The sequence below is a fragment of the Leucopleurus acutus genome (genome assembly GCF_964270905.1).
Source record: "Leucopleurus acutus genome assembly, chromosome: 16".
NCBI classification, from domain to species: domain Eukaryota; kingdom Metazoa; phylum Chordata; class Mammalia; order Artiodactyla; family Delphinidae; genus Leucopleurus; species Leucopleurus acutus.
In genome coordinates this window covers 26241160-26255683 of record NC_139158.1, presented here as the reverse complement: position 1 = coordinate 26255683, position 14524 = coordinate 26241160, and the positions used below count along the sequence as shown (strand labels likewise).

The window sequence follows — 14524 nt, the reverse complement described above, 5'->3', positions numbered from 1 at the left end:
AGGACCCACTTCACATTCAAGAGAAACTCAAATCCAGCTCCAAAATGTTTTGCAAAGGCCTGTGGATCTTAAGTGAATGTTATTTGAGGAGGTAACCAGGGAGGAATTACATCACATAACACACGGCAGAGCTTCCTGCACATTCTTTTCACTGAGCTTTCTCCCAGCTCATCAAGGCAACTTTTCCAGAAACTTCCATTGGTTTCTACAGAAACTCTGCCCCCTGTACTGACTTGCTTCCTTGCCTGCCCACTTCCCAGCTTTGTTCTTTCCCTTTCCCTCTCCTAGATGGCTCTGATGCCCCTTCCTAGCCTTCAGGGTCTCCTATTTGCAGATGTACCTGCCACCTGGATCTGGACAACCATGGGCCCTGGAGCCATGGTGCACCTGAAGGCTCCCCAGGGAGCCAGGGCACGGGAAAGATGTGAATATTGATTCTTGAATGTTTTTGTGCTGGAGCAAGGCCTTTGGAGTTGTCCACAGGGGAGAGGCTCAGAGGGCCTTTTCCAAACTAGAGGGCAACTTCCTTTTAATTCTCTGTGTCCTCCTGAGTCCTCTGAGGCCCCTAGGATGCGCCTTGCCCAACTCAACCAGGCTTGGATTGTTGACTTTGCTCCTGGTGACCCTTGGAAGATCTGAGGTGACTTGCCCTCTGAGACCTGCCACGTACCTTGTCTAGGGTAACATAAAAGTGCAGGGTCAGGAGAGGGGCTGCCCAGCTCACTAAACCTCCATCAGGGAGGCTGGGTCCTGTAACATACCTGCCTCTCCCCTGGGGTCTCACACTAGTGGGAGTAGCCATTTACTCCATCATTGATATGTGTCTCTGCTTCAGAGTAGATTCATCAAACAAAACACACACACACTATACACACATAACACGCACACCACCCACACACAACACACAACACACATGTACCACCCACACATAACACACATCAACATACATGCACCATCCACAAAGTCTGATACATGATCCCACACTCTTGCCTCATTTCATCGGTTCCTTGATGCTCTCTTAGCTTACTGTACTTTCTTCTTGTCTTTACACATCTGTCTACACAGGGAGCAAGAAGAAGACAAGGAAATGGCCGATTTTCTGAGAATCAAGTTAAAACCTCTAGACAAAGTAACCAAATCTCCAGCCAGTGAGTGCATACGTTATTCCTTCTCCTCCCCGATCCAAGAGAAAAGGAAATTTAAAAGAGATCTTGAAGCCAAGGGGGGGGCACAACAAAATGATTTCTACAGATCAAACTTGAGCCCAGGAAGGCAGCAGGCAGGGCCAGCTTCATGGGTGAGAAACCTGTGCAGTTTCCCAGGGCCTAGAAGGGCACTATGCTTGCTTTAGTGCCCTGCTATTGCTGTCTTGGAATTCTTAAGAATTTTCGAACAGGGGGCCCTGCATTTTCATTTTGCGCTGGGTTCTGCAAACTATGCAGCTAATTCTGGCAGCAGCTGTCACTCTCTAATCATATGGTGTGGTGCACTTCATTGAAGGAGTTGGGTGGCCACTGAGGCAAGAAGGTGAGGACTGAGGGCCATGGAGCTCTGGCCTCTGTTGGAGCTGGAGTCGCTGGAGGAATGGAGCCAGAAGTTTACTTCTCAGAGTATTAGCCTCACGAGATACTCAGAGCGAAAAGGGTTCTGTGTGAAATAAGTTTGGGAGATGCTGTGTATTTGACCCTCTCTTTGTAGGCTTCCAATGTCCATTAGCATATTAAAGTGATAATGGGTCCTGCTGTCTAGGAACTACCTTCTCTTTGTTGGCCCAATGTGACCACACTTCGAGTTATAAGAAATGGATGCCCAATTCAAACTGGCCCTAGCAAAAAAGAGGATGTGCTGGAAAAAGAGCAATGGGAACCAGGGCTTCAGGGACTGGACACTGTTAGAACCCTTGCTTTCCTTCTATTTATCATCTTTACACCTCTTTGCATGTTAACTTCATTTTCTCCTACTACACAGGCCTTCTCCCTGGGGCCAGAACTCTAGAACCATAACTTAGTAGCAGCAAGGCGACACCAGTGATTCTCTCCTGGTGTCTAAATATATAAGATTCTGATTGGCCTTTCTTGGATCGTGTTCCCACTTCCTAGGCCCATCACTCTCACCAAGAGGCTCAGAAGTTGTGATTGGCTAGATCTGTGTCACATGCCCACTCCTGTAGCCACAGAGACATGAGCTGTTATCAGAAGAAAAGGGACAGAAAATCTTGCTAGGAAAACACGACCCAAAAGCTGCCACTATCAACTGAAGCAGCAAACCCAGTTTTCCCTGACCATCCATTAACATCCCATGAAAACACTGTAGTACAGTGTGAAGGAATAAAGAAAGAGAAGGGCCCTGGTCCCTTCTGCAGGCCCCTAAAATCATAAGCCACATGGTCCCTGTCTAAATCCAGCATCCTCAATGGACTGTCTCTTCCATGAAAGGTAAACTAGAAAAACTCCACCGAACACTGTGGAGAAGGAGCAAGGAAACCCTTCTATGTAAGATTATGGATAGAAAAAAGAATTCTGGCAAGAAATCAAAACACCAAGCCTGCACCACATGCAAGAGGCCCAGTGTGGGGTCCAAATATACACCACCCATCTGGTGCTGGAATCCCAAGTTGAAACATTAAAATTAATCCAAAACCAGTGAAGTCTCTGGGACCCCAGCAAAGCAAATGCAAAATTGCTCAGTAGAGTCCCTTCAGCTCTCATAATACACAGCCCACACATTAAAAACAACCCCCATGAAGATGATCTCTCAATAAAAATTTTAAAACCAATGAAGAATTGAACCACCATGAGAGGAGTCAGTAGATGCAACAAAGAGGATGTCTGTCCTCCCATGAACCAGAACTAACGGACTATCTAAAGTATAAGAGATATGAGAAGGAATAATACCCAGAATGAAATAGCAAGATGCTATGAAAAAAGAATAGGTAGATTAGCAAACAATTAGCCTTCTAAAAAAAATTATTGTCACTGAAGTAAAAACTCAGTGGGTTAAACACAGAGACATAGCTGAAGGGAGGATTCATATAACTGGAAGACAGAGCTGAGGAAATTACCCAGAATGCAGCACCAAGAGACAAAGAGATAGGAAATATGAAAAAGAAGTTATGAAACATGGAGGTTAGAATAGTAAGGTCCAACTTACATTTAATAGACATTCCAAAAGGAGAGAGAACAGAGAATGACAGGTGAGGGTATCTGAAGAGATAATGTGTATTTTCCAGAATTGAAAGATATGAGCCCTCAGATTAAAGTGACTTAAACAAAATTTCTGTCATCCACTCACCAAATACTTCTTGAATGCCAGACTCTGTGCTGGGGTTGGCAGATACAATGGTGAGGAGAACAGAATAGGAGAAGGGCTAAAAGCTATAGTTGTGAGCCAAGGACTGAAAGCCAGTGGGCCTACAGGGAGGTGGGAACAGTCACCAGGACCATATAAAATGCATGCCAGCTCTCCACACCACCTGATCTGTGACATTGAAGCAAGGCCTGGCAAGGGTTGGGATGGAACTGGGGCTGCAGATGATCAGGGCTCTCCTCACCTCACCTCTCTCTCTCTCCTGTTTCCCCTCTCTGCCTCTGCTCTCCTACCTTGCTGCAGGCTCCCGAGCAGAAAAGAAAGCAGAGCCCCCACCTAGCAAGCCCACGGTAGCCAAGACGGGGCTGGCGCTCATCAAGGATTGCTGCGGGGCCACCCAGTGCAATATCATGTAGCCCCCACATGGGGTGCCCCCGGGGCCACGGGGAACCCCCTCCCACCCTCTTGTCTTCATAGCCCCCATTTCACCGGGGCCCAAGAGCTCTCCAAGGCGGAAGGGATTGAAGGCAAGCCCATGACTGCCACCAGGGGCCTTGGGTGCGGCGGGCGGGCCCGGCCGCCCTGTACAGAGTGTAGCAATAGGGAGTCCCTCACCGTCGCATGGCCCTCCCCAGAGCATGCCGAACCCAGGAGTCTGTCTCACTGTTTATCCAACCACCAGGAAAGGTCCTCCCTCGAAAAAGTATATCTCCACTTCTCTCTAGCTGTATCTAACCCACTGTGGGAATGAACTGGGAGGGGGCATGATCCCCAGGTGTGTATAGTCGTGACTTTTCAACAGTCTGGCACCATGTTGGACACATCCCCCATCCATGCTCCTAGTTCTGCTGTCAGGCTGCCCCAAACGGCCCGATCTGTCCTCTCCCAGGGGCTGTGCCCTGGAGGGCTCCACACAGCCCATGTGTCTAGAGACACAGAGGGCCCATCTGTAAAGACTGAGCTTGTGTGTGGTGTTGTGGTCACGTCTCCCGCTTCCTCCCCTCCTGTGTCTGGGCACGGCTTGTATCAGGAGTGTGTCCATTCGATCTTGGCTCTTCCTTCCCTTGCAACGTCTGTCCCAGGTGTGTGGAGCAGAGTGGGGATGGGGCCCCGGCTGGAGCACACCTAGTACTTGGGAGAGGTAGCAGAGAGCTGGGAGCTCCAACACGAGGCAAGGGCAGATGAGAAGGGACCCAGAGCAGATGCTGACCCAGGCACTCTCCACCCACGGGGGCCACCGGATGGACGGAGTGCCAGCAGGACGCCACTCACCAGCCTAACACACAGACCTCCGCAAACAACAATGGCAGGCAGGAGAGGCGGCCTGACCCAACCGTGTCCCATCATTCGGTGGTGTATTTTAACCAGCCTAACAATTCCACCTGTGTAACTTGATGTACATTTGCTACAGCCAGCCCGGCACAGCCCATGTGACCTCTCTGTACGTGTGTGTGTGTCGTGACCGGCCTAAGTAGTTAGCATAACTCAAGATTTGCTGATGTGCAATCATCCATCAGAGAAAATAAAAATGGAAACCACGTACACAGCATTTTTAAAGTTTTTACTTTTTTCTTGACTATAGAAGTAACCCGTGTACATAGTTAATCATTTAAAAAGTACAGAAAGTATAAAGAAGTGTTTTTGTTTTTTTAACTCCCATCATTCCTCCAGCCACTCTGACATTTTGGCATATTTCCTCTCTGTCTTTTTGCATGATTTTTTTTTTCATGATTGGCATCCTATTGTACCATTCTATAACAGTTTTCTTTTTCCACTTATCATAGTATCACTGTCATTCTGCCACATCATTAAAAGCTCTTTGTAAACATTAAACACTCTTCATTAATATTTACAATGGCTGCCTAGTAATCCATCTTGTGGATATACCGTAATTTATCTAACCAGTCCCTCAGTGTTGGACAATTAAGCTGTTTCTGGTTTTTCAGTATTATAAGCTATGTCAGGATAAACATCTGGGGGGGACAAAGCTTCATCTGAATTTCTGATTTTTCCTTAAGACAAACTCCTAGAAGTAAGGTTCTAATTTAAATGGGTCACATTTTAAAAAAATATTTGTAAATCAAGAGTTAACCTGAAGGTCTCTCTAGTCACAGCAGCTTTGGAGTTGACACAAAATACCTCTGAGTTTGATGGCCCCTCCTGGTGGGCAGTGCACCATCAGCCCCTCCCGCTCTGTCACTGATGTGCTTCTGCTTCAGTCCAAGCTTCGGCCCACACAACACTTCCTGCCATTAGGAAGCTGAAGAGGCTCCCTCAGGCCACTGCCAGGGCCACCATCTGGCCTCAGAGGGCACCGCCCTAGACCAAGCATGAAGCCAGGCTGCATGAGCTTCCTAGGGCTTCCATAACATATTCCCTCAACCAGCGTACTTTAAACAACAGAAATTGATCCTCTCAAAGTTCTGGAGGCTAGAAGTCAGTGTCCTCAGGGCAGTGTTCCCCCTGAAGGCTCTAGGGAAGAATGCTTCCTTGCCTCTTCCAGCTCCTGGCAGCCCCTGGCAATGTTATTGCACCAATCTCTACCTCCATCTTCACGTGGTCTCCTCTGTCTGTGTCTCTGGTCCTCTCTTTTTATAAGGACACCAGTCATTGGATTTAGGGCCCACCCTAAATCTGGGATGACAGATCTTGATTCTTACCGTAACAACTTCTGCAAAGACCCTATTTGCAAATAAGGTCACATTCTGAGATGGCAAGTAGGCATGAATTTGGGGGAGGGAGTGGTGCTGAAAACTCAGCCTCTAGGCACTGGTGCTGAATCAAATCTCGGAGAGAGAGTTTTAGGTAAAGTAGAAAAGAATAGCTTTATTGCTTTGCCAGGCAAAGGGGGATGCAGTGGGCTCCTGCCCTCAAAAACTGTGTCACAACCCAGGAGAATTTGGTAAGGAGTTTTATAGCAATGGTTTAGGGTAGGGTTGCTGATAAAATTAGGGTGTGTGCAGGGCCTGCACTCCTTTAATTTGGTCTCAGGTAATCTCTTGACGAGCTTCTCTGGTTCCTTTAATCTGGCCTCAGGTGGTCTTCTCTGGAATAAAGAATGACAACATCTTCCATTTATTGGGGGTTTTAGTTCTGTAAAGAGCTCAAAGATATTTTTATGTGTATCCCTTGAGGCAGAACCAGGACCCTTCCCCAAGGCTGCACTATTGTTTCTTTACTGCTCCTACCCTGTCTCTGCGTCCCCTCCCTTCCCTGATTAGCAACTGTTCAAATCTGCCCTTTGGAACTCAGGGAAGGTCATGGAGGCTGGGGTTTATTCCCTACAAACAAGAAACAGGAGACAGAAAGGCTTCCACGCCCAGGAGCCCCATGGGGTCCTGCTCGGTTTCAGGGTGACACTATTTAACCTGATTATGCAGATTCTTCCCACTCTTGCAATAAAAACTCAGGCTGCAAAGGGCCCGCCACACTCCCTTCCTGGTGGAAAACGTGTGTCTGGAAGGCCTGACCTCAGACCAATTAGACAGCAGTCACTCACTGCTCCAACAAGCTAAAAAAAATCAAAACCCTCATAAAAATCTTGCCTCTAGTACACCCACTGAGCTCTGGGGAACATCGTAACTTATGGTCCTACCATTCCTATTGATTTTTTTAAAGCCAATAAACCACCATTTATTTAGGTTTTCACAGAAGAGCAGAAGAAAGTAATTATTCAAGGTGCTCCCAGATCACCAGGGCTGCCTGCAAAGCTGGGAAACCTTGCAGGCCTCGGGGTCCCACACCCCCAGACTTACTCCTTTTGGAAGTTGGTTGGGAGGGGACATGATGATAACTGGAGAAACATTTATTGAAAGCCTATCGCTGTGCACTGAACATGTATGCACATTTTCTTTTCTGTTCTTCACGTCAACCCCACAAGGCAGATCCTATTACTGATACCCGAAAACTGGATTTGCCTCTTGGTGGGTGTTGAGCCAATAGACACAACCAAGCAAAGATCAAGAGAAGGAAGGATTTATTATTACTTGCAGCAAGTAAGGGGAATATCAGGGTTCTTTCCCAAAGCAGTGCCTCCCCAACAGCAAAATTGGGGAGGTTTTAAGCTAAAGGTACATGCATATTCATGAAGGGGCTTGAGCAGAGGAGAATTCAGCATAGAATTGGGCCCAAGGTCGACAGAGTCCAAGCCTTAGTTGACTGAAGTCAGGAGGGTCAACCTCATCATTCCATCCTCCACCTGGGTGGGGTCCTTAGTTCCTGCAGAACTCAAGCACTGTATCAGATCGTGATGTATAGCCCTTGAGGAGGCACTAGGACTCCGCTTTATCACTGCACTATTGTTTGTCTTTTCTCTGTTCCTGTCTTCTTTTGTCCCCTTAAGATCATTGATGACTGGGACCTGTTCAAGGGTAAGAATCGTGGCCAGGCTTAGCTCACCAAATGGCTTAGGCCAAAATGGGTTCTCTTATGTCAAGAAAGCCATGCCTGGTTCTCTTTCTCCGGGGACTCCCTAGCCCTATCTTCTTACTGTATTACTTCCACTCTGTAGATGAGGAAGTGGTCCAAGGTGCCATGGGCAGTTAGTGGTGGGATGGCCATTCATTCTCCCCCACCCCCGGCCCCCTCCTGTAGCCTCAACTGTCCTTCCTCTCCCCATCAGTGTTTAAGCAAATCCCTCCCACTAACAAACAACCCTCTATTCCTTCTTCCCTTGAGGCTCCTGAAACTACACACCTGGTCTCAGATTGGGACACGAACCCAATCGCACCTTAGATGGGATTCGAATCCAGCCAAAACTCAGATTGGGACTTGAATCCATGGGCTGGGACTCAAACCTTCTGTCTTTTAGTTAGAATCACTCACCTGGTGTCAGGACTTACTGAAGCTCAGGTTCTTTATGTCTCAGCGCAGAAGGAATTCAGCAAGAGGCAGAGTGATAGGCAAGAAGTAGATTTATTCACATAGGATGCCTGGGAGGCATACAAGCAGGTAGTTCTGCCCTGAGAACTAAGCGGGAAAGCTGGTTTATTTAGGGAGATACACACTCCATAGTGTGGAGTGTGGGCCACCTCAGAGTGTGTGGGCCACCTCAGAAGAGTGTGGGCCACCTCAGAAGGCGACAGGCCCCAAAATATGGGGTGGTTAGTTTTTGTGGGCTGCGTAATTTCATAGGCTAATAAGTGAGAGGATTATTCCAATGATTTCGGGGGAAAGGGACAGGGTTTTCCAGGAATTGGGCCACCACCCACTTTTTGGCCTTTTATGTTTGGCCTTGGAACTGTCATGGTGCCTGTGGGTGTATCATTTATCATACGCTAATGTAATGAGCATACGATGAGGCTCAAGGTCTACTGGAAGTCAGATCTTCTGCCATCGTGGGCCTCATTGGTTCTAACCAGTTTATGTTGTATTCTCAGTGGCCCTGTCATTCTTTTAAAGGTTGTGCCATGCCCCCTTCCCTCTGTCTCAGTCTCATCCCCCCTGCTTGCTTGGATCCCTCTTTGAACTGGGGCTGCAGAAAGCTTCTTTGGGTTTTTGGTTCTTCTGGCCACGCTCTCTGTTGGCACCTCTCCTGGACCTTCACACGTTATTCTCGTGCCAAGAACTTCTCAGATTCCCTGCCAGCCTTTCTCTGATCTACCTGTGCACCACTTTGAAGCCAAAATGGCCTCCTTAAAGTGCAAATCTATCCGGGTGTGTTGCTTCCCAGTTTAAAACTCTCCTGCACCTTCCCCTCCATCCTTGTAGTCTTGGGGCTTGGACCTGGTTTTCAAAGCCTTACTCAATCTAGCCCCTGCGTGTCTCTCCCACCTCCTTCCTCACTGCTCCTCCAGCTTCAGACCCTTGATCACACCAACGTTTAAGGGAACAGACTGAGTAGGAGCAGCTGGGAAGGAAGAAGGAACACCAGGCGATGTCAAGGAGGGTGTGTGCTGCAGCATCCAACTTGACCCAGAGGTCATGCACCCATAAGAATTTTATGAAAAGGACTTTGCAACAGGATTGGCTTGCTGCGAGAATTTTAGCAAGGCGCTGGTGTGGGAGCCAGATGCATCCGGCAGGGAGTGATCCCTTACACTCTATCCCACTGGAGGGAGGGCTCATCACTCCTATGTGGCAGATGGGGAACTGAGGCTCAGAGAGGGGAAGTGACTAGCCCAAGGTCACACAGCATGTAAGTGGTAGAGCACCAGGACTCGAGTCTGAGAGCTGGGGTGAGAGCCAGGGCCAGGTGTTTATTTCTCATTTCTAATCCCAGCAGCATCACCACCCCACTCCCTGTTGAGCTGTGCTCAATTAGAGGTGACTCATGGCCATGCCAGCAGCCACAGAGGCTCTTATGCACCTTTCCATTCCGTGCTGGCTGGACAGCCCTGGGCTGCAGGGGCTCAACAACTCAGCTCATCTGCAGCTTGAGAAGAAGCAGTTCCAACGTGCCCAAGGCCACCAGCCAAGACTCAGGACAGCTGGGAGGCCATCAGGGGCTGGGGCGAGACTCTCAGGAAAGCTGGTTTGAGGAGCACATGTCCAGTCACTTTTCCCTACATGTGTCTCGAGAATGCCTCCCTTGGCAGGTACCAGGGAACACAGCGATGAACCAGAGCAGGACAGTCCTGCCTTCGGGTTCTAGGGAGGGAGACCAGCATCAACTGCCCAGCGGGATTAGCCGCAGGGAAGGGAAGCTAGAAAGTGAGGAAGGGCTCCGGCTTGGTGTCAGCCTGCCGGGGTTAAGATCGACCACTCCCTGTGTAAGCCTGGGGGGGTTCCTTCACCTGTCGGGGCCTAGGTGTCCAGATCTGTGAAATGGAGAGAACCACGGGGGTGGGTGGGGGTAAATGAGACAGTGCATGGGAGGGATTAGAGCAAGGCACTGGGCAAAGTGGATTATTATTGCCTACATCTGCATGTAGGAAGCTGGAAAAACAGAAAGGCTGCCCAAACCTGCCTGTGGTTCTTGGAGGGCTGGAGGCTGGGGATGCAGGGTGAGCAAGCCCAACCCGGGTCCTGCCCTCGTGAAGCTAATAGCAGAGCCGTGGACACGCTGCCATATGACAAAAGTGGCTGTAACCTAAATGTTGGCCAAGGCCCGTTCCACGTGCTTCCCCAGTGTCTGCACCATCCTGGGCATATAGTTCCACAGTCACACCTGGCCCTGACTGCACCCCCATCCACTCTCTACAGCCCTCATGTCCTCCCCACACCCTTCCCCTCCCTCTACTTCTGCCAAGTCCACGTGGAACTCAGCCCCAGAAACTGATGCTGAAATCTCAGCCTCTGTGCACTGGTGCCAAATCGAATCATGGAGACAGAGTTTCGGGTGAAGTAGAAAAAAATAGCTTTATTGCTTTGCCAGGAAAAGGGGGACACGGCAGGCTCGTGCCTCTCAAAATTGTGTGTCTCAACCCAGGAGGATTTGATGAGTTTTATAGCAATAGTTCAAGGGTGGGGTTGCTGACAACATTAGGGTGTGTGCAGGGCTGGCACTCCCTTGATCTTGTCTCAGGTGGTGGGTCTCCTAATCTTGATGAACTTCTCTGGTCCCTTTAATCTTGCCTCAGGTGGTTTCCTGGCTGTTCCTCCCTTGATTAGCAACTGTTCGAATCTGCCCTTTGGAACTCAGGGAAGGTCATGGAGGCTGGGGTCTATTCCCTACAAACAAGAAACAGGGGACAGAAAGACTTCCATGCCCAGAAGCCCCACAGGGTCCTTCTCGGTTTCAAAACCATGCTGCTCAAGGTCTCCCGACCTTCCAGAAGGATTATGGGAGTGGGAGGGGGTTTGCATCACAGCCCCACAAACCGGTGATGCTGGACTCCTTGATTCCCATTTCCATCAGCTCTGCCACCGGCCACCCTCTTGCTCACCCCATCCCCAGGCCTCTCCACCAGCAATTTCCCTTTCACTTTCTTCGAACAATTCAGCTCCCTCCAGCCTTCGCCACTGACCTCAACTTGCATCCCCTTTGCATTTCCAGAGAAGCCTCAGCTGTGCTGCCAGCCAGCTCCAGGCTCATGTCCCACCCACAAAGATGATTCATTTCTCTCCTGATAAGATACACGTGCCTCATGGTTCCTCTCTCAGGAAAAGCCCCAGCATCAGGTTTGGTTTGTCATGAAGAATTGTGGGCTTCCTCTGTCATGCTAGCATGGGGTGAGCACAGAGGCTGTGGGAACATGGGAGGGGGAGGCTATTGGAGTCTGGGGCGCAGGTGAAACTGTGCAACTCAGATCGGGACTTGGACCCACGGGCTGGGGCTGGAAGCCAGCCAAAACCCAGATTGGGACTTGAACCCACAATATTTTAACTGAGGTCACACACCCAGTCTCAGGACTTAATGAAGCTCAGATTCTCGGTGTCTCGTGGCAGAAAGAATTCAGTGAGAGACAAAGTGATAGGTAAGAAGTGGATTTACTTAGAGACAAACACACTCCACAGACAGAGTGTGGGCCATCTCAGAAGGTGAGAAAGGCACCAGGGTATGGGGTTGTCAGTTTTTATAGGAGTGGGTAATTTCATAGGCTAATGAGTGGGAGGAGTATTCCAGCTATTTCAGGAAGGGGCGGGGATTTCCTGAAATTGGGCCACCGCCCACGTTTTGACCTTTATGGTCTGGCCTTGGAACTGTTGCGGCAGCTGTGGGTGTGTCATTTAGCTTGCTGATGTGTTACGAGGAGGCTTAAAGTCTAGTGGAAGTCGACTCATCCTCCATCTTGGACCTATTTGGTTCTAATCAGTTTATGTCGTATCCTTGGGCTCTGTCACTATTATAAAGGTTGTGCCTTGCCCCCTTTCCTCCTGTTTCAGAGGGACTTGTCCTGAGGGAGGACACATCTCAGCAACAAGACGTGGCAGGGAGAGGAGCTGGAGGAGGAGTGGGGGGTAGCGTGTGGGCAGGGAGCCACCCACCCAGAGGGCTCTCCTGGGCTGCAGGAATGTCTCAGTGCCCCCCTCCGTACCCCGTGTGGAACTAGAACTCTCTGCATTGGGATTTGTTTAAGAAAAAAAATTCAACTAAATAAACTTTAAAGATCTTATTGGCTTTATTCAGTGAATCAGGTGGCATCTAAACTAGCAGATAGAAAGACACTCTGAGGGACTGTACAAAATGAGACTTTTATAGGCAGAAGGGAACAGGACAAGGAAGTTACCCCAGACCAAACAGCAGGGAGATTATGGCAAGGTCGCTTTCCTTTAGGGGATGACAGGGGGCCATCAGGCAGATGACGATTCCTAATCAACTGGTTAGGGCTGAAACTGTAGTGAAGTCTTGTTTTGGTGACATGGGGCTTAGCATAAGTGACTCCATTTAGTGCCTGTTGACTTGTTTTTAACAGATCTTTTTGGCTGTAAAAGACCCAAACTGAAGCCAAACAGGCAAAAACATAAGGGCACTTCCTGGCTCCTGGGCTGGGATGTCCAAGGCCTAGGGTATCAGCAGGTCCAGGGATTCAAACGATGTCACCTGGGCCTGTTTTCCATGTTTTGCTACCTCTCCATCCCACCTCCCTCGTGCCGGCTTTGTCCTTGTATGGCTGCAGCTATAGCTCCTGGCTTCCATTCCCTGGGCCTTCTGGAGGAACAATCCAGAGATTTCAACAAGAATGCCAGCCTGGAGTCTCCCAGGCCTGGCTAGGGTCACATGCCCAGCCCCGAATCACTTGCTGGACCATGGGGTGCAGATCTCTCTCAGCCAAGCTGGGGTCCAAAGGCTGACTCTGGGGACAGAGTGTGATGTCAGCCCAGTTGTGCCAGAAGAGGAGAGAAGAGATGCTGGGAAGTTAAAAACAAGTGTCTGCTGCCTTTTACTAAGAAACAGGACTTCCCTGGCCGTGCAGTGGTTAAGACTCTGCGCTTCCACTGCAGGGGGTGCGGGTTCGATCCCTAGTGGGGGAAATAAGATCCCACATGCCACATGCCGCGCAACGCAGCCAAAACAAAAAAAAAGGAGAATAACAAACAGGCTTTCAGAGCAGGGAAGGGGTTTGTTAAGGTCACCAGCGAGCTTGCTGAAGCCAAGACAGAACTCAGAGCCCTTGGGCTGATTCAGTTCTCTGTGTCCCCTTCTCTCTCTGACATCCGGCCCAGCCCCGTGGGCAGCTCAGGCCTGAAAGGAATGCAGTGGTTCTGGGACTGTCAGTCCCCCATGGGCCTCTAGCATGCTCTTGACTTGCTTTACCAAAGAGCTGTTTGTTCAGGTTCGAACAGCAACTGTTTACCCATGAGAACCACAATCTATGCATTTGGAGAGAAGAAACCCCAGAGGAAGCATTTCTGTGGCTTTAGTCTTCGAACAAAGCGTGGCCCTGGGCCAGGCAGCTCCGAGCCTATGGGCCCCACTTTCAGTCCTCAACCCCCAGAGAGGCCTGGGAGCCTATTCAACAATATTAAGATAATTTTTTATTTTGAAATTTTTTTTTTTGGCCATGCCGCGCGGCTTGCAGGATCTCAGTTCCCTGACCAGGGATTGAACCTGGGCCACGGCAGTGAAAGCCCAGAATCCTAGTCACTAGGCCACCAGGGAACTCCCCTATTTTGAAATAATTTTGAATTTATAGAAGTTGTCTTTAAAACAGTACAAAGAATCCCTGTACACCCTTTGACTCAGATTCAGTGATTGCTAGCGTTTTGCTACGTCTGCTTCATCACTCCCTTTCTCTACGTGCTTGTTTTTTTCCAAGAATGACTTTAGCTGCAGACATGATATTGCTTCACCCTTAAATCCTTCAGCGCGTATTAAAGAACAAGGGTTCTCTTTCCTATTACAGAACAATTTGCAAAGCCCAGCGACACGACACTATGATCTAGCATTTACATTTTATTGATTGTCCCAATATTTTCCATTATTCTCCTCCTCTGCTATACAGAATCTGGTCCAGGAACAAGTGTGCTATGTGTTGCCCCGTCTCTTTAACCTTCTTCAATCGTTTTGTCTTTCATGACCCTGACAGCTTTGAAGAGCCCAGGCCGGTGGTTTTTTTGGCTGACCTGAGCCCTTGAACTCTTTTATCAATAGAAATTGATAAGAGGCCAGACGAGAAATTCAGGCAAGGCTTTACTGGGACTCATGCTGCAAGCACAAGGGAACGAAAACAAGAAACAGGTGCCCTTGCTCGCTTTCCAAGGGCTGGCAAGCTGGTTCCTTCAATAGGGTGAGGTTGGGGGCAGATTGGTGGGTCCACTGGAAGGGTGGCTTAGGTGGCCTGCCCACCCCCTCGGTGGTGCTGTGTACAGGAATCATGTACAGTACCCTGCTTTT

General features: G+C 49.2%; 1 protein-coding gene across 2 annotated transcripts in view; it reads left to right on the top strand.

Moving 5' to 3' along the window:
* The window catches only part of BMERB1 (bMERB domain containing 1), a 135724-nt gene that overhangs the window by 114691 nt on the left and 6509 nt on the right, over window positions 1-14524 (top strand). The window contains exon 5 of one of the 2 annotated variants that reach the window (XM_082857711.1): window positions 1066-1541. The exons of the other annotated variant lie outside the window; for it this stretch is intronic. Within the exon in view, the coding sequence (XP_082713837.1) occupies window positions 1066-1351 (286 nt within the window). The 3' untranslated portion in view covers window positions 1352-1541. Of the gene's footprint in view, window positions 1-1065; window positions 1542-14524 lie in introns of those variants that run through there. 2 annotated transcript variants of the gene reach the window in all.